At 30.9% G+C, this 20,074-nt stretch overlaps 3 protein-coding genes across 3 annotated transcripts; 2 read left to right on the top strand and 1 right to left on the bottom strand.

Moving 5' to 3' along the window:
• The first annotated feature begins 75 nt into the window (after positions 1 to 75).
• Sirt7 (sirtuin 7) lies at positions 76 to 6,746 on the top strand. The gene is made up of 6 exons (XM_088277334.1): positions 76 to 252; positions 514 to 729; positions 2,482 to 2,579; positions 2,818 to 2,965; positions 3,522 to 3,665; positions 3,747 to 6,746. Exons 1-6 carry the CDS (start codon positions 151 to 153, stop codon positions 6,327 to 6,329), a joined length of 3,291 nt encoding a protein of 1,096 aa, XP_088133460.1. The 5' UTR covers positions 76 to 150; the 3' UTR covers positions 6,330 to 6,746.
• A 2,664-nt stretch (positions 6,747 to 9,410) lies between these two features.
• LOC148312336 (uncharacterized) lies at positions 9,411 to 17,627 on the bottom strand. Its single transcript, XM_088277335.1, has 9 exons — positions 17,432 to 17,627; positions 16,586 to 17,346; positions 15,663 to 15,819; positions 15,260 to 15,352; positions 14,615 to 14,723; positions 14,288 to 14,506; positions 13,263 to 13,435; positions 11,804 to 11,999; positions 9,411 to 11,368 (listed from the first exon to the last, which is right to left on the bottom strand). Exons 1-9 carry the CDS (start codon positions 17,474 to 17,476, stop codon positions 10,884 to 10,886), a joined length of 2,238 nt encoding a protein of 745 aa, XP_088133461.1. The 5' UTR covers positions 17,477 to 17,627; the 3' UTR covers positions 9,411 to 10,883.
• Positions 17,628 to 17,709: 82 nt separating this feature from the next.
• Positions 17,710 to 19,485, top strand: RpL38 (ribosomal protein L38). Its single transcript, XM_088277336.1, has 5 exons — positions 17,710 to 17,763; positions 17,923 to 17,959; positions 18,064 to 18,124; positions 18,704 to 18,826; positions 19,419 to 19,485. Exons 2-5 carry the CDS (start codon positions 17,957 to 17,959, stop codon positions 19,442 to 19,444), a joined length of 213 nt encoding a protein of 70 aa, XP_088133462.1. The 5' UTR covers positions 17,710 to 17,763; positions 17,923 to 17,956; the 3' UTR covers positions 19,445 to 19,485.
• The last annotated feature ends 589 nt before the right edge of the window (positions 19,486 to 20,074 follow it).

Raw genomic sequence — 20,074 nt, 5'->3', positions numbered from 1 at the left:
TATGTAGGTACCCAATCAAGTTTATGCATAGATGGGTATTTTTGTTTTAAAAAATACACTTTCGCTTTAGATGGCAACACATAGTTTTATAAATCCATATAGGGAAATGTGACAGTTCACCGGAGTACTCGATAAAAACATAATAGAAAGATGGAGGTGAAAACAAAGATAAGGTGTGGGGTGACAAGAAGAAAATGCAATCAAATAAGTAAAATAAGTCCCAAGATTGAAAGAAGCGAGTCCCTCCGAAAGGTAATGTTCTAGGTTTTCATATCTGTTACATGCCTTTGTCCTATTTACACACATTTCGCAATACAATGCAGTAATAATTTGTCATTTTATTGCTTAATTAATTATTAAATATTAAAAGAAAGCAACCTTGAAAATATCATAGAATTGGTTACACTCATATTAAAATTATGCTCCTTGCTTTCTGTTTCGTAGTTCTTCGTGTTTAAAAGTACCCTTAATTCGGTTTTACTTTTCACCATACAATTTTTTTTCGAATTTCAGGTATCTACTATACTAAGAAAGAATGAGTCACTAAGGAGTGCAGAAGAAATAGCAGTATTAGCTAGGATGACTGATGAAGTTAAAGAAGTAAAATTTCGAATATGTAGAAGGCAGAGAACTTTAGAAAGAAGTAAAGAAATCGAAGATGAAAGTTTAATTCTTCGCAGTAAATGTAAAAAATTGGCAAATGCATTACAACGGGCTAAACACCTTGTGGTAAGTACACTACTTTTAATTGTATTTTTTAATATGAACGCATTTGCATTTTTTAATACATCCGCCTCCGTAGTGTAATGGTCAGCACGCTCGGCTACCGTTCTGGAGGTCCCGGGTTCGATTCCCAAAAGGGGTAAAATAAATATTAGTGATTTTTTCACTGTCATATTTATTCAATATTACCCTGGACTGGTACCTGAAGCGGAGGGATGATCACCTTTCCTTCATGTGTAAACGATCAAGATAACACTGCGTTTATATGACGCAGTGCCCTATGCACCATTGGGGTGCGGATAAGGGTTTTATTATTATTATTATTAATATGAAGTCAAGGGATCTTGCATCTCTTATGTCACTGCGACCATATTAGGTCTATTATGACCTCCCTCTGTATCATATCTCACTCAAGACCTACGTGAGTCATGTAGCTCATGACCTGTCTTGGTGGTAAGAGCTTCACCTTCTCGGAGTCTAGTAGTGGCCATCCAAGGATGTGACTTGGTTTGTGAGCGAGTGCGTCACAGTTATAGAGAATGTGGATTGGTGTTTCGTTATCCTCCATACACTATCTAAATCTCCATAAAAAGTACACTACTTACTTTGATGTCAATTTAATATCAGGTTTATACAAATTTACACTCTGCATGCAAAATAATATCGCAGAAAATTAATGTGCACTATCTGAAAAAGTCCTGTAATATCACCATTGACAGAATAAAAAAATCTTTTTTTTATTAATAAACTGTTTAATCTCATAACAATTTAAAGTTAAAAATGTTTGTATTCTTATGATACATACAAATATTTCATGTGGAATCAATCAGATCAATCAGAACCTTGTGGTATCAAAAGTCTGCGTAATCGGAGGGGATGTACTACTAGGTGTATGGATGTAGGAAGCGAGGAGTGGATGTCAGAACAGAAGAGTGTGGCATTCTATCCTCTCTGCCTACTTTAAACATTTTTCAAAAAACAAAATTGGATGATTAATTTTGCTCCACCTTAAATTTGTTTGTTTAATGCATCTGTCTAGTTTACAAACGTCAAATATGATTGACGTACGATGCCATTTGTAAAAATTAAAACATCTTCCTATAGGGTGATTAATTTTGCGCCACCCTGTAGTGTGTATACCGCTCTGCTATGTGATTTTAAACTATTTTTTTAATGACTCATGTTGCTCCAAATCCACTGTTTCATATTTGCTTCCAGTCTGATATTCCATGTAGGTATGTTGATATGATGTAACCCCATGGATGTATTACTGCTATGTTTAAAATTTAAAAGAATATATGACTCTAAGTATTTAATTATTTTGTTTATACCAATTTTTTTTTTGCCAGTATATCATCGATAATATCTATTTACCATATTTTACGGATTATGAGACACTACAAACTATAAGACGCAACTTAATTCTAAGTATTTTTTTAAAAATAATATTTTTATTATTTGATTGCTAAGCCAGACTAAAAAAATCTTAGCTTGCAACACCGAACTGACCTTTAAAATCCATGAAAATCATCATCTGAACTTTGCATAGGTCACGGCATCAAATATATGGTCATTTTTAAGACCGGCTGGTATTTTAAATCAAACACTTGACATTTTTATATTAATTTCGAGTATAAGACGCACCTGAGTTTTGGAGTAAATTTTTTTAAGGAAAAAGTGCATCGTATTGTCCGTAAAATATGGTAACATATTTTGTATTTATTTTGTAATAAAATAAAATAAAATCCTGATTTTAAGGTATACACAGGAGCTGGTATAAGTACAGCTGCAGATATACCTGATTATAGAGGTCCTAATGGAATATGGACCCTCTTGCAGCAAGGAAAAGAAATTGGGTGTGTATACAGTACTTTAATATTATCTATCCCTCAATTTTGGGTGCTTCGCAAGAAAAAAAAAACATACAGTGCTTTCATAAGTATATTATTTTCTCTTTTTCTTCCGCTCTGGACCGAATCCTTAAAATTATACTTGACAATCTTAAATCTATGCAAATAGTTAACCCAATATTATCTTTTATTGATAAAAACAAAGATATGACTTACTTAATATACTGTTTTGTTTAAATTGTAGGAAACACGATCTTACTCGAGCAGATCCAACCTCCACACATATGGCGCTATGGCAACTATATAGAAAAAGATATTTAAAATTTGTAGTTTCGCAGAACTGCGATGGTCTCCACTTGAGATCAGGTCTTCCGAGAAGAGCTCTATCTGAGGTATTCATGATCTATATTTTAATAAATAGTTTGTTGTCTTCTAACACGCTATTGAATCATTTAAGTGAATCAAATATATATATGTACATTATCACATTCAATATGTCGTAAATAATCACAAGATGCTGTCAAAATAGCTTTTTTTTAAATGAAATAATATAAAATTATGAAATTTCCTTTTGTAAATACTAGTACATACTGTTCTCTTTGTATGTAGTATTCACGCATGGCTCAAGTTTATACTCGGTTTGAGACAAGCAAGTATAAACATTAGTCGCTGAGAAGATTGAAGTTGAGTTTACTCTCGCAAATTATACATTCATACATGAAATCAAATTATTTACTTCTTGTCATTTTTATATTCATTACACGCTGACATAAAATATTGTGTCTGTACGTAAGGGTATACTTTCAATAATGCAATATTGACATGTTGTTAATACTTTTAAGCCTTACACATATCGCACTGGGGGAAATGTTAGAAGTACACATCTGGCTCGTATGCCATACCCAATGTGTTAAAATATGTACTTATTTAGTTATGGTTTTATTTCAGGTTCATGGTAATATGTATGTAGAAATATGTAGAGAATGCAAGCCCAATGTGCAATATTGGAGATTATTTGATACAACAGAAAGAACTGCGAGATTCAGCCATAAAACAGGGAGAATATGTCATCATTGCGGCGCTTCTTTACTGGTAATTATTGTAATATGTAACATCTAATAGGGTTGACTTTACAAAGATATTCCGTCTCTTATTTATATGTTTTTATTCTAGGATTCTATCGTTCATTTCGGAGAGCGGGGCATTGCGCAATGGCCATTAAATTGGGCCGGTGCGTTGCATCACGCCGCTAAAGCAGATGTCATCCTTTGCCTCGGGTCGAGCCTTAAGGTCCTTAAAAAATACCCATGGCTCTGGGCTATGGACAAGCCGATAAAGAAAAGACCGGCAATATTCATAGTCAATTTGCAGTGGACTCCAAAAGATGATGTTGCTGAACTAAAAATTAACGGCAGATGCGATACAGTTATGAAACTAGTCATGGAGTATCTCGGACTAGAAACCCCTAAATACGATAGGTACAGTGACCCAATTTTCGCCCACACGAGTTATTTATCTCCCAGAGAGCTACACACCACTACGCAACCCATGTTGACCAGAATACCAAAAAAACCCAGCACAACCGAAGAAGTAGTAAATTCACCTTGTCTACAAAGTACAGAGGAAAGTGCAGAATATAAAGCGAGTGTTAAGGAACCACCCGATAAAATAACGGATGTTAAATCGATGGATATAGATGAAGATGATGATGATTGTCCGCTAAACGTTCTTAAAATAAAAATGAATGCTCCACTTATGGAAGACTTTCCAGTGACCAACTCAAATGTGGAAAATGTAAATACTGAAAATAAAAAATGTGATATACTCGAGGAAGAAGAAAGTAAATCTAACCCGCTAGTTGATAAAGTGGTAGATATAGATAGTGATAAGAAAACGGAAGATTCAATACCTGCGAATAATAATTGTGATGCCTCGAATAGAAACGACGGAGCTTGTTTGAAAATGGACACGGTGGATTTTAGTTGTACTGTAAACGTCGAAGACTCTAAAGATATCGCAAAGTCTGAATATTCTCAAGATTTAATTAACTGTAGTAATCTTCAAATTAACGCCATTATTAATAATAGTTCTAGTATTAAGTCAGAGAAGTCCACGGTAGACAGAAATGATAAAAACGATTCGGTCAATACAGTAGAAGGTATTTCTATGAAAATTTTAGCCGAAGAATTTGAAAGGGTACACGTAGAAATGAAAACGGATGATAACGAAATTCACACAGTCAGTATTCTGTTAGTCAATAAAACTAAAACTCCTCCCAAAAAGTGCAACAAGTTCCAACAAACAGACCCAGAAGTAAATAGCAATCATTTAAATGAATATCCCCAGTGTAAAATAACGAAAGAAGATGTGCCTCCTGAAATAAAGCTTCTTGACACGGGGCAAGAATGCGAAATTTCAATAAAAAAAGATCAAATTATTATAGATGCACACTGTATTTCGAAAGAAGTGAATAAAAATACGGTGTTAATTTCCAAAAGAGATTTTCACCAACAGTCGATCATATCTTCGGAAGAAAATTTCTTTAATAGGGATAAATTATCTAATTCACTAAGAACTTTCCGTAGAATAAAGGATGTAAAAAAATCTTTATTCGACAATCAGTGTGATTCCTTTTCTGAGCAGCGTTTGAGTAATTCAAAAGACGAGGTGATTTCTAAGCTTCACAATGAACTCAAACAAAAAGACATTTTACATAAAAATTTTCATTTACCAGTTGATAAATCCATTGAACCTCTTGACTTCAGTATTAAACAGAAAACAATTATCGATTCATGTATCAGAATACCCTCATTCACTACAGAAAAGAGTATAAAACCACCCTGCATTCTCAAGATTCCGAGACCTCCTTTATTTCACGGAAGAAATGTTCCTGTGAACCATAGCAAATCAAACCATGCCGTGGATTTGAGTTTGCCTTCTGAAATCTCGAATAGTTGTAGTAATAATAATAACGGAAGACTGAAGATATTAAATCATAATGATAACGAAAAGTATTTAAGTAATTTAATACAAGTAGGAAAAATTGACGATGAATCTTACGCTACGTTTACAAAACAGTGTGAAAGTCTCGCTCGAGCTATAATACAAAATACACTTATGGTAAATCATAACGAGTTGCAGCACGCTTATTCCGGAATTCACAGCATCATTAATCCTGTACCTTTTAATGTGCAATATGACTTTAAAAGTGTTTTCAATGCTCTGAACTTCATTCATTTAGGACAAAAATTAATATCTAAAGGTAGAAGTGTTAAATCCAGTAACGTAAATAATACGAATAAGGTTAGTGACCCCATTACGAAGAAGCGGTTAACCTTTCGTAAGAGGAGATTTAGTCTCAAAAGAAAAGAGCCGCAATGTAAATTTTGTTACGAACAGTATAATTCTTATATCTGTAGTTTCTATACTCCTTACAATTCCGATGAAAGATTCGAAAAGTATTATAAAAATAAGTTGGTGATGTGCGACTGTTGCGGAGATTCGGAATCCTCCGATGACAGCGATGACAATATTCCTCTATGCGAGAGGAAGAACAAAGCAGAGTCCAAAAGCGAGGACAGTGAGTGCAACAGTAGTAATGTTGAAGATGGGAAAGTACTTAACTGTAACGGTGATCTCAGAAACGGTGTTCAAATTAGCGTTAAAGATATTAACAACACTGAAGCTAAGGCAGACTCTGCACAGGCGGGATGGTTCGGGAAAGGTTTCCGGAAGAACAGGCGTCGAAAAAGATAACATTCTTAATTCATTTATTTTTCTTGTTACTATTTTTTATACTTGTATATTTTTTTTCTGAAAACATTCCGTTAATAGACCTTTTTTATGTTTTACTTCAAATAATAAGTATACCCTATTTTATGCATTTATTTCTGTCTTAACACGATGGTAGCTAATGAATACATAATTTAATGTTTTTATCCAAAGTTGTGCCAATGAAAGGTATAAAGTAAGCTTAAATTAAGTAGGAATATTTAAATTGATCTCTAGTTATTAGTAAAGTGTTTTATTAAACATTGACTGTAGAAAGCCCGATTTATAATTTGTACATGGTCAGTCTATAAATGAATGTATTTTTATGAAATTTTGTAGCAAGACAAGGATATAGCATTTTCATTTTAACAACATCTTCCGAATTAAATATTTTATCACCTCATCAGCAGCATTTTTATTAAATTTGTGTAAAAGACGAATTTTTACATTAAAAATCTTCAACTTCATCTTACTGGTTTACTTTTTTTTTTTTGCCAACAAAATATGCCAAATTTATTAAAGTTGTAATTGGTGTTTAATAAAAATGCTATATTTTTTTTCAATTTAGCAGCTCTCCTCTCGCCTTCTATACTCACCAAATAATATTACTTCTATACTATACCTATATTTTTATATATTTATGTATTATTTTTAAATATATAAATAGTGTTTTATTTACTTTTAGAAATTTCTCAAAAATACATATGTAAAAATTTATGGACTGAGCTGATACATCACGTAACTCTATTACGTTTGCTATTTTTTCAGCAAAAATTTAGTGAGCAGTGAAATTATACATTTATTTTATCAATTCTATTATTATGTATCAAAATATTTTCATTAATATTAATCTTGAACCACTTAATTTGATCATTTGCTAAAGTATTATTTTTTAAAAATGTTTTAATTTCTCAACAAACTACATTGGTTAGAATTTGCATGGGTACAGAAAAAAATATAGATATTTCTATAAAACGCTGTAGACATTCTGGTCAAAAGTAATTGTGTGTTTATTATACAAAACGAGTATCTGTGCAATACATGGAATAATTTATTAATGACTAATTAAATTGTGAGAAAAATATTTATTCAGTATATGGTATTATTTAAATAAATATTTGTATGCATTTCCAATAAGACTTTACTGAACAAATCCTTTGTTTTATGTATACCTATGTACAAATATTTTTAAAATTCTTTTTATTTTTTATTACAATCCCAGTGCCACTTTTTTATGGGATATTTATTGTTTTTGTATATTTTAATTTACGGGTAAAAATGTCACAAATATTTTTTATACATAAATTATAATTAATTTACTCCAGGGCTTCATGCATTAAAATTTTAATTTACGGAATGAAGATAATATTTATCAAGGAAATATTACAGAACAAACATGTATGAAAGTTACAGGGAAGATTTTTGTCGCCATGTTTTGAATTAGAAAAACATATTTACAAAAAAATCAATATAGCATTGCTAAGGAATTTAGTCTTGTGGAGAAATTATGTTCTTAAGAATTGCATGGTAGATAAATATGATTAATTTCCTTTACAATTTGACACCAATGATTTTGTTCCTTGCATACTGAATTTTTCATGGGTTATAACTCTCTGATAAGTATGGCTTACCATCATATCTGATCTGCTCATTCTGAATCAAATGATTTATCAAACTTATTTTTAATAAAAAAAGTAACAGATGTTTTTTTCTCTGTAGCCTTCACATTATACAATTTCAATAAATATATAAATTTATTTATTTAATATCAATTCCACTCATAACAATATGTTTTGAGATGACTGTATTTTTCTTTTCTATGTATTATAAATTTTTATATATTTAATATAAAAAAGAGGTTGAATTTTCCTAATGCCCTCCATAGTTTTTAAGGTTTTATTTTGAGCTTTTATATATGGGCACACATCAACAGATATACTGATTAGTGTGATTATCAATAAAATACATGTTCATGCATTAATTTTCTAATGTATGAAGTCCTGTTTTTGTGTGTAATAAGCGAATGTAAGATTTTGTGAATGTCTTGTATGTATTTATTTTGTTGCATTTTGTTAACAGATAAATTTTTTAGTTAACAAAACCTGTATTTTTATTCAATCCCAATCCTCACTAGATTTTAAAAAAAATGCTTCTCGGTTAGGATATACTTATGTATTCCAATTTGTAACTTCTTTCCACATTTTACATTTTCTTTCACTTTAATTCATCGTCCGCCTCCGTAGTGTAATGGTCAGCACGCTCGGCTACCGTTCTGGAGGTCCCGGGTTCGATTCCCAAGGGAGGTAAAATAAATATAAGTGATTTTTTTCACTGTGATATTTATTCAATATTATCCTGGACTGGTACCTGAAGCGGAGGGCTGATCACCTTTCCTTCATTTGTAAACGATCAAGATAACACAGCGTTTATATGACGCAGTGCCCTATGCATCATTGGGGTGCGGATAAGGGTTTTATTATTATTATTATTAATTCATCAACAAATTCTTTAGTAGTGTGGTTGTCAATTGTGGGTAAAATTGGTGAATGTTACACGTGTGTAAAGCGATCACTTAAAATAGCGTATGACGATCGTAAGCAGACTTCCATATTATTCTTCTAAGATGTCAAAAATATTCTTAAAAAAACTCCTAATTGGAGAAAATCCAGATTCGTGAACAAGTATTTGGACACACTCCAAATATCGTAAATTCATGCAAGTTAAGGTTTTTTCCATCAGTAATGCCGCATTTGTGCTAGTGTTTGCCTTTTCTGCCGTTCCGTATGATTTTGAGAGAATCGTGTAGTACTGTGATTATTTCATGTTATTATCATCAGAGGTAAGAAATGAATGCGTATTTATTTTTATGGCATCAAACTGATGCATTCAAAGTAATGATATGTAAGAAAAATGTGGATTATATTCAGAATCATAAAAAAATATTTTGATAATTTTCATTTTCATTTTAATCAAAAATGACATTCTTCTGATTCCATTTTTTGTGCTCTATAATTAAGTTTGTCGAAAAAATTTGTTTGTATGCAGAATAAACAAATAAAATCAGTATAATTGTATCAACATTTATTCAGCAGTATACTTTTTTTTGAGTTTTTTTTTACAGAATTATGTACGTAGATTAAATACATGAGATACCACATTACGGTAAATATAAAGTTATCTCGAATGAAAAGAAAAATCATTAAATATATTAAATAAAACAAAATGTAAATAAAAATAAAAAAAAACATTGATAATTGAAAGAAGATGGAATCATAAATAACTATTAATGTTTTTATTTTCTAACTCTTGAGTCCATGGCTTAGAGGTGCACCATTGCATGTCCACGTTTAAAGTATATTAATTTTTGGTATATAATAATACCCTGATAACATCTGGATTTAATACTAATGAAAACAACGCTAAAATTATATTTTTAACAAAAAAATTAAAACCTGTTTTCTTTTGCATTACTTTCAACTGAGAAAAATAAATACAGTTATACATATTTAATAAATACGGTGCACACATTTCGATTTCTTAAATGTACAGTAAACTTAAATACACACACGTGTGAAACATGACTCAACAAATGTAATTTAAAATTTAATGTTAAAAGTAATTCAAGTACCAGACCAGATGCTTAGTAAATTTAAGTAATTTCATTCCACGATACTAAAAAGGGAAAAATCTAAAATTAATTACTAACAAACTTGTATACCATGTTGTATATATTTGGTCACACCCTGTATACATACATATTTGATATAAATAAATTAGTTCAAGTTTAGACACTGCCAGCATTCCAACAAATTACACAATGATCACATTTATACTACTACTAGTGGCCGTTTTTTATCCATACAAATGGATAAATAACTAACAATCATGGCGCTTGTGCAGGGGAATGCAGAGAAAAAAGAACATCACACCACTGTCTTTGCAAACATTCTTCGCCTCTTCCACGTTCATGCATCTCATCGTATATATCCGACGATTATCCTGACTCCTGACCTGACCACTTTCAAGTATTTGAAATACTTGATCATGTCAAGCTTTCCTCAGTATTCCTCTGCTTTCGTTTCTAACTACATTTGCCTCATAAATTTGTCCTATTGCTCTTTTCTCACTCATTCGATTCACATGTCCAACAATAATTCCCGATTATAAATGATAATTATTCTGAATCCTGACCTGTCCATGCTCAAGTATATAAAGTACTCAAACATGCCAAGTTTTTCTCATTCTTTCTATGCTTCCATATTTGGCTACGTTCGCCTCATATATTTGTTTCATTATTCTTTCGTCACTCATTCGTTCCACATCTCCAAACCATCTCAGCACACTTTTTTAATTTTATTTATTTATTGATAATGCTAAACTTAGCCTTGCAGTCTTTCCTTATTCTACCATTCGATCTTCTAACACACATATTTTTGACGCACATTTGTATGAGTGATTACATTAAACATTCACTTCTTCTTTTGTCCACTACATGCTTCACTTCGATGCATTACAGTTAGTACCAGGACTACACAATTTCTAAGTACCAGTATTTTCATATACACAGACACACATAAATTGAGGTATCACGCCTTTAGGTTCGAGAGTTTGGCCCACAGCCATGTGGTCTATGGGGGCGGTTTGCGGTATGCAGAAAGGCATGGCTTCCTTTGAGATCTGTGTCTGCAAGACATGCTCCATATCCGGCCTGTCATGGGTGATGATATTATATTCCGGCTGGGGAATAACGGGCCCCTGCATTGGATCCAGCGAGTAGATTGTCGTCGACGGGTGATGCCATAACTCGGGCAGGTGGACTTCGTTGAGCAAATTCCCATCGGACATATTGATCACGGCATTTTTAGACAGTTCATTAGCCGACAGCGTGACCAGCTCTCCAGACTGGGCGTCTATAAGGGAAAACACTCTCTCCTCTTGCATATCAGGTATACTTTGGATAATAGGCTGGGGTATTGGTGATTTGTTTCCTTTTTTAACCATGTTACCCATTTCGTGGTTTATCACTGAAATTTAAATTAGTAAAAAATATTAAATTGGCACCTACACATGTTTTTTTGTTTGATTTAGCGTGGTTAATCTACTTTTTGGTATAGCTCGTATTGAGCCAATATATATCACACAAAATAAGTGTTTAAAAAAAAATACAAATAGACCAAAAATCATGGAAAAATTATTTTTAAAAACATTAAAAGATACAACAAATATTATAATATATATAGGAGTTAAAAAAATTAGAGCAGTGTTGTTGTTAATTATGAGTAGAATGGTGAATGTTGCATGTGAGTAAAATGCTCACTTAACCAGACTGTAACAGGTCATAACCCCTGGAAATACCTATACTTCTTCATCCATGTTGAGATATTAAAAATGTAAAAATAACTCCTAAGAGAAACCCAGATTCAAGTATTTGGCATGATAAAAATGTTGTGAATAAATACCATGGTTATCTGCAATAATATGCTGCTCCTTATGCTTTGATAATGTATGCCTTTTTAAGTGACTACTTCTTTTGAACGCCATCGAACACTGGAGACATGAGAATGGCAACGTGGAAGTGTGGATGGTCTCGTGCCTTGTTAAGTGGCTTTTCAATTTAAACCTTTTCAAACAAATATCACAGCTGTACTGTCTTATCTGAAAAATAACAAATTTATATCGTAGGGTAAACGGAGGGACTGATGCCCCCAACGCGAGTGTTTTTGCCTAGAATTTTCACTCATGAATTACATGAAATTATAGTAACTTTAAACATAAAGAGTGAATCCACTCACGAGTAGGCAGAGGCTATGAAACTTATAAAGTTGAAGCCTGAGTAGAGACATGATAAATGGTGTTGCATAAGCTGTAGCTGGATTTCAGAGTCACTTGGACATAAGGTAATTCAATTTTTTTTTTTAAATGGCTCCAAACTAATTATGTGGTACTGATTTAGCATGTGGATATTCCTGATATTACATACACATTGACATTTGAAATTATTCCATTTATATACTTGTATCGAAAATATTGCTTGTATGAGCAATTAAAATATTGTGTATATCAGGGATGGCGAACTTTTTTGAGACAGTGTGGCAAAAAATTAAAAAAAAAAAAAAATTATGTCATGTGCCACATGCCATGAAAATAAACCTGCATTGAATGTTTGTATAACTTCAGATTTTTAATATAAACAAAGCAATAATACATTGAAAAAATAATCAATTACTTATTAATTAATGGCAAAATAAAAGACTAATAAAAAAATAATTTAACCCTTACAACTTCATTATTAGTGGGATTTTTGTTGTTGGATGCTAGATGCCATTTTTTTATATCGGGTTCATTGCTGGTAGCTTTTAATACAATACAAGCAGTAGCACTTTCGTCTATAAGTCTTCTTTATAAAGTTCATTGAAAAAAATAACAATATCCAGGAATAAGTTGACGAAAAATTGTTAAAATGCCCACTTTTATAATTTTTCGTAACCACTTTTATTTTTTTCTCTTCATTCGTGCGCCATGAAAAATCGTATTGTGTGCCAACTATCACCATCTTTAGTCTAAATGTTTCTGCTAGTTAAGTTAATTGATGCACAATGTTTTCAGAGATGATTATCTTATTTTTTGGGTGAGTGGTTTTTTTAAATTATAATTTAATATATTACAATTTACACATGTTTAAAAAATTAAAATAAAACTTTTAAAATGTGCCGGAAGAAGTATGTTTAACTTTTCTATAAAATTCCATTTTGTGGCTTATGAAGGGCCGATATGTTTAACCAAATACTCTAATCATTCAATGTTGATTGTTGATGAGAGGCAAGTTGTTACTTTAAACCCCGGTTTTTCCCTTGTCACGTAGGTACCTACATTACATAGACTGTATTGTATGTAAAACAATGTGTTACTGGAACTTACCTCAGAATGAACGGAGTTGACATGTTCCTTTATAGCAGACGCACAATTGAACATGGAGGGACACTTGTCACATGCGTAACCTTTATACCCGCCTTCGTGAACAGAACGCATGTGTCTTTTTATATTACTCGCGCAATTTGATTTGTATTGGCATTTCTTACATTTGAAAAATTCTGTAACATAAATAAGATGTAATAATAAATAGTAATAAAATATTGAGAGTATTTTTCGTTTATTATGGCATATGTCAATCATTCTTTTATTCTTTACTGACATTTTACCTATTACAGGGACTATAAGTTGGTACTATCGAGAAATCACACGGGTTTGTCGACAGTGTTGCCATAAATGTGTTAGATTAGAGACTTTTTTATTGGAACGGTAAGATTTTGAACACATCACTCAATTTAAATTTTATAAAGTTAACCTTTTAATGTTATTCAATAAAGCAATTTAAAAAAATACTCAAAATAAAAATAATAATAACATATTTAAAAATATTTTTTTATTACAATTAAAGCAATCAGTGAATGTGTGTGAAGGTTGCTAAAATTATACATGAATTGCATATGTAATACAGTAAATCATTTGTTTTACATTATGCGATTACATTCTTTAATTTATTTTAAAAATAGATTGTTATTTTATTTTATCATAAAAAAATTAGACGACTTATAAGTTTTTTTTTTCAAAACGTATAAACAATAAATATAGTTGTATTTTATTAAAAAACATATAAGGACCTACATAAGGACCAGGAATGTAGCTACGTAAGGACCGTCAGTCCATTTAATCTTCACATTCATTTGAAAATGCCATAAATAGGCGAAACAACTGTCACAAAATTAATTTTGATTTTTTTAAATAAAATACAACTTAGTAGACTCAAAAACTCTGTGTTTGATTTAAAAATTAATTCATACATTAAAATGGAGTTCTACAAATTGAAAGCCAAATAGATAAATAAATAATAAATATAGTATTATTTTTTGTGTAAAAAGGATACATTGTGATAATTGAAATACCTTTGCTGTTGTGAAACTTGGTATTGTGATTAGTTAGACCAGATCTATGAGCAAACTTGATGCCACATTTTTCACAAATGATTGGTTTATGATCCAGATGTTTTGAATCAGGAAGAGCGATTTTCAGATGTTTTTTCCTTGTGCAGTGACGCTCGTACGTATACTGATCATAAAAGCTAATCTTACACAATTTGCACCAAATTCTCGTTGGTTCATCTCCTGTGGATACAATACGTTCATTAAATATGTTAATGATTTGATCAACTGTTTCACATATGATAAAACATAAATTAGTTCAATAAAATGATGTTTTAAATAATTATGTACCTTGATTATGCATACTATCATTCCTGTAAGTTTTTTTGTGAGTTCTGTAAGCCTTTCGGTTTGGAAATGTAATAGCGCAATGCTGGCATTTGTATCTGTCTTGCTTTTCCTAAAATTTTTACAATAAATCTGTTTTGATAATGAACACACTATCATTATTATAACGATGAGAAAAATCAATGATATTAGAAATAAAGTAATATTTAACATTATTATTCAAATAAATTTAAACAATGTAGAAAAGCTCATGAATCTGAATGAAAAATATATCAAATTATGAATCAACAATTTTTTTTTCTCAATATTTTACATAGTGCCATTTTTGATACATACAATGTAGTATATTTAACTCAGATTATAATATTTTTGTCTAACGAAAATCCTATCTTTTATATACAAGCTGATGCGTAGTAGTGTTTAAAAAAAACTCTTGATTTTATGACTTATATGAATATATTTATGAATTTTAAAAAAATCAAAAGTTTTCATTAGAAATTAGCCTTCATTTTTACTTCTTTCACTTGCTATAGTTGGTTGATTATTATTTTAATACTTTATTAGTTTTTATATTGACACATATCAACACAAAGTTTTGTCATGAAACGTTAAATGAATAAATCCAATATTATTACAGATGTCAAATACCTGCTGATGAGTCACATAATGAGATCTTAACAGCGATCTAGTAGGAAATGAAAGATCGCACTTAGAGCACTGTTGATTACCTTTTTCGTGATACTGAAAAATAATTATATATGAAAATAAAACATAAACAAGTTTTATTAGGTTAACAAATTAATAAATTGATGCTTGTATAAACTAAGCACAGAAACTGTTTAATATATAAATAAAACTCTCTAAAAGGTTTATTTATAATATATCATAATTTTTTTTATTGATTAAATAAATAAAATAAATTTAATTTAATTAAATTTAGAAACATGTATTTGGTGATTTCTCAGATCAAAAACACTATTTTACTCCATCAAATAAAAGCTTTTATATTATTTACAAAGCTTTTAAATAATTACATAGGGGAGCTGTATACCTTTTGGTGTTTTTCAAAGCTTTCCAAGGAATTAAACACCAAATTGCAGTCATTACAATTCAGATCCTGTTTGGCTGATTTCTCAATTATTTTTTTTATAGCACTTTCGCTACAAATCCGAGACTGGTGTCTCTTCAAGTTGAAACTCTTTGTAAACCTAAAAATAAAACCATTTTAAACATATTTAGGCAAACTTCCTGTGGTAATTCGATCAATTATTTGAATTAATAGTGGTTTTGTTGTTCAAAGGATTTGTTTCGAAAATATAACACAGCAAAGACTTGTCAATATGTACGTGTCTTTAAAATCGGCATTCACAGTAAAGTATTTATTAAAACTTCATCAATTGGATAAAAATGTTGAATACATGCTTTTATTTTATTAATATACTATCATTAAGTATCATTATAATACAAAATGTTTTGTTTTGCAAGCAAAGTTGCATATATGCGGATGATAACGCATGGACCAATGTGGCGTATGCGGTAGTTGTAGTGTTAATTTTTACAGGTTTAAGTTTCCAGGGAAATTGTGGTAATGTGTTAAGTGAGCTGACAATGAAGCGATAAAAAACTATAACCTGAAAACTAAATGTTGGTGTTAAAAAAACAAAAACCAGAAGTGAATTCACTTTAGTATTAATAAAAGTAAGAACTGTACCTTATGTATTAATTTTAAATCAAACACAGATTTTTTGAGTCTACTAAGTTGAATTTCATTAAAAAAATTAATATTTTGACAATTGTTTGATAATGCCCTAACAAGGAGAAACAATTGTCACAATATGAATTTTTTATGTGTTTTTGTTAATAAAATACAACTAAGTAGACACAAAAAATCTGTGTTTGATTTAAAATTAATACATAAATTAAAAAGGAGTTCTACAAATTAAACGCCAAATAAATTAATAAAATACACTGTACCTTAATCCACAGTACGGACATATGAGAATATCTTTGACTTTGTTTGACATTGCTTCGAGAACCTCAATGACATTTTGGAATATGTCTTCGAGGCACATGTCCGCGCAGTCAGTGCCGAGATGCAACTTGAAAGGAATCGCATTCTGAAACACATTTCTGCACTTGCAACACGTTTGCGGGGCCATATCATGATCGAACAAGTGGCGTATTAGCTGCTTGTAAAGTATGAATGCCTTGTCGCAAACAACGCACAAATATTTTTTGGATCTGTCAAGTATGTTATTATTTATTTGTACATCACTCTTTGAAATAACCTCATTATCCGATTTATTGTTTTTCATGAAGTCGCTATTCTCCTCGAACGTTTCATAAATAATTGAAATTTCATTGTTTTGATTGGTGTTATTCGAAGAATTTAAAAATGAGTCAAAATAATTTTCGGTGTCTTCTTCGACTACATCATCCACATTTTTAGGGGGATGTTCTTTGGGTGACAATATATAATTTTCTTCATTGTCTATCTTATCTCTTAGAATTTTATCTATATTGGTAACGTCACTGGAATTATTTAATTTCTCTTTTCTTATCCGCGTTTTATACTTCTGAGGTGTTTTTAAAACTTTTCTTTTTTTACATACTTTTTTATGTTTTGGATTAAGCAGTGATGTTTTTGTGTGATCTAGATATCTCTGCAAGAATTTGAGAGCGAGGGGCCTATCCGTATCAGGTAAATTTAAAACTTGCTTCATTAAATGTTTCACCTGAAAACAACGTAATTCTAAATTGAAACATAAAACGTATGGGTGTATATAGTTCAATTCAATATAGTAACGGTGGTCGATTTACCTGGATTTTAAAGGCGGATAAGGTTTCTATTAATCGAGTCATCATGAAAAATATTTAGAAATTTAATAAAATAATAATCAACATGAATTTACAGTAATTGTATCATTAGAAAAATGTAAACACCATAACGCGAAAAACTAAAAACACAGAACTTGCGAAACGTCAAGTATAATTTTTTTGACAGCTGTAAGACCATAGACTATAGAATGATAGTGAATATCTAAGCTTCATTATGATTTTATTTTTATTTTAGTACCTACTGATGGGACGAAAACATGGATTTTGTTTCGTCAAGTTGTCAACCTTTCTCTTTCCCGACATCGTCCGTCAGTGTGAGTTGAATATATATTTCTCGAAATATTAATCCGTTTCCATCGAGCGTTTTCAAACCGCTATCAATATTAATATATCATCGGTTACTTTTTAAATATTTTGTGCATTAAATATGGCTTTCCAATTTGTACTAAAACTACTTGTTTTCTATTTTTTAGATCCGGACTGAACTGTCATTTCACACGAGAAACAATGGTGAGCAAATAATTTAATATTATTTTTATCTGGTTTTTAGAGTATTAATTCTCGGAGATCATAACTCGTCAGCGTATTTTAAAATTGTTCTTATCTCTTTTCAGCCCCGTGAAATTAAGGACATTAAAGATTTCCTCCTGAAAGCCAGGAGGAAGGATGCTAAATGTAAGTATTTTTGGACAATTTTGATTATCGTTTGATTTGAAATTTATTCTCGTTAGTTATCTACAACTGCCAGGATCGCTTTTATATCTGTTTCATATTAATTTTATCCCAAACCCGAGACGTAAACATTCAACTATCCTTGGTGAACCTAACCTAGATTTTGAAATTGTTCAGTTTCGTGAAGTGTATGATTTATAACTCTTAGTTCTTCAGTATAGTGTATTTAATGCATGTATTACTCAATGGAGTGTACTTTGAAAATTATTATCTTTTATGTTTTAATCACTCTGAAATCAGTTGTCATAAATTTAAAAATAGTGATGTCATTTAAAGATAATTCACTGGAAATGAGTATTGACTAGTGATCTGCATCTTCATTAGTCAGAATAGAAGAGTAAATCGGAGTCTGGCAAATAATACTCAATGAGCTTTTTTTGCACCTTGGATAAAGTTTAGTTCGCAATAATTCATTCGCTCATGAGTTTGATTAGACTTTTGCGATGTTTTTCACATTTCTCATTCTTCTCAGGTGTCCTGCTCTATAACTTCAGTTTGACTCATATTGTGTTTTGTCCTTAGCTGTTAAGATAAAGAAGAATCCCGACAATGTCAAGTTCAAGGTTCGCTGCTCCAGATTTCTGTACACCCTGGTAATCAAGGATAAGGAAAAGGCAGAAAAGATCAAGCAGTCCCTTCCCCCAGGTATGTTATCTTCTTTCACTGGTCAAATATTTTTTCATTACAAATACAATTCTTCTCATGTTTTTATTTTACTAAACTTACTTTGTATAAGCTCTCATTTTCATTTTAAATTTTCCTCTAATCTTTAGATAATTATGTTTTTTCTATTATCATTGATAAATGCATAGCATTTTAGGATCTGTAGATTAGTTTGAGGGTGATATTCGAAGTTATAGTCGTAGCTTGAATTTTATTTATATTATATATTAAATATCTTTTTACAAACATAATACATATGAGAGTGTAAAGAACAAATCAAAATTATCCACCAAAATAGAAAACTGATGTAGTGACTGTAAACTTTATTTTAAAATAACAAATGCGATTTAGAACCAAACCAGGCTTTGAATACAAAAAATGGAGTGAAAATTTAAATCAGTATGCGTTTTACATAAAGGTTCTTGTTTTTTTTTAAATATCTCAAACCTTTTTTCTTATGTATTTTGAAAGAATAGCATTCCTTCAATAGTTTTGACTGGTTTTTAACCATTTCTATCATTTGCGCATACATTTTAATAAATACATATTAAGTTGAGATTTTTTTCTGTTACAGGTCTCCAGGTTAAAGAAGTCAAGTAAATTACGTTGTAATTATTTTTAATAAATAATTTAAAACCACACTTATGACTTTTTTTTATACTCACCCTAATTGTTGATTTTCTGCTGCCGTACAGCTACTTAAGTGTAGTTGTAGCATGTAATGAGTATTTTGGAGAGGCATACTAAGAGCTTTACAAACAAATATATAGCTATGGTATTGAAACTGATTTTTTTGGTTTTGCTTTCTACGGTTATGGTAGAATGCAAAACCCAATTTTAACACATTGGTTGCGGTGAAGTTTGTTAAAGAAATGTAATTTGATGTTGGCGATATTAGATCGCATCAAAAGAATGATGACAGAAAATAATAAACATTTTTTTTGGTATTATATTGCACCTGTCCGCTACACAGCAATGCAAGACGTTTAAGATGTATTTTTTGTACATGAAGTTAAAGGTAACCGAAAAGCACAAATATGTGCACACCGCCGCAACATAAGGTGTCTGAAATACACAAATATGTGCACACCACTGCAACATACGGTGTCTGAAATGCACAAATATGTGCAAACAGCTGCAACATATGGTTTCTAAAATGCACAAATATATGCATGCTGTAAACAATGTGTTAATATCATCGCTAGATATGTATCTTGTCTGTAGAGTCAA

The sequence above is a fragment of the Brachycentrus maculatus genome, unplaced genomic scaffold (assembly GCF_059751285.1).
Source record: "Brachycentrus maculatus isolate JH-2025_06_01 unplaced genomic scaffold, ASM5975128v1 h1tg000042l, whole genome shotgun sequence".
In the NCBI taxonomy this organism is placed as follows: domain Eukaryota; kingdom Metazoa; phylum Arthropoda; class Insecta; order Trichoptera; family Brachycentridae; genus Brachycentrus; species Brachycentrus maculatus.
Note: the sequence above shows the minus strand (reverse complement) of the source record. Positions and strands in the feature narration are given on the sequence as shown.

Coding starts and splice junctions, on each gene's coding strand:
- Sirt7 (XM_088277334.1), top strand. CDS start 151: ATGGAGGTGAAAACAAAGATAAGGTGTGGGGTGACAAGAAGAAAATGC. Junction 2,966..3,521: donor CGAGAAGAGCTCTATCTGAG/GTATTCATGATC, acceptor GTTTTATTTCAG/GTTCATGGTAATATGTATGT. Junction 3,666..3,746: donor ATTGCGGCGCTTCTTTACTG/GTAATTATTGTA, acceptor TTTTTATTCTAG/GATTCTATCGTTCATTTCGG.
- LOC148312336 (XM_088277335.1), bottom strand. CDS start 17,476: ATGATGACTCGATTAATAGAAACCTTATCCGCCTTTAAAATCCAG. Junction 17,347..17,431: donor TATCCGCCTTTAAAATCCAG/GTAAATCGACCA, acceptor CGTTGTTTTCAG/GTGAAACATTTAATGAAGCA. Junction 12,000..13,262: donor TCAACTCCGTTCATTCTGAG/GTAAGTTCCAGT, acceptor GTTATTTTTCAG/ATAAGACAGTACAGCTGTGA.
- RpL38 (XM_088277336.1), top strand. Junction 18,125..18,703: donor CAGGAGGAAGGATGCTAAAT/GTAAGTATTTTT, acceptor TTTTGTCCTTAG/CTGTTAAGATAAAGAAGAAT. Junction 18,827..19,418: donor CAAGCAGTCCCTTCCCCCAG/GTATGTTATCTT, acceptor TTTCTGTTACAG/GTCTCCAGGTTAAAGAAGTC.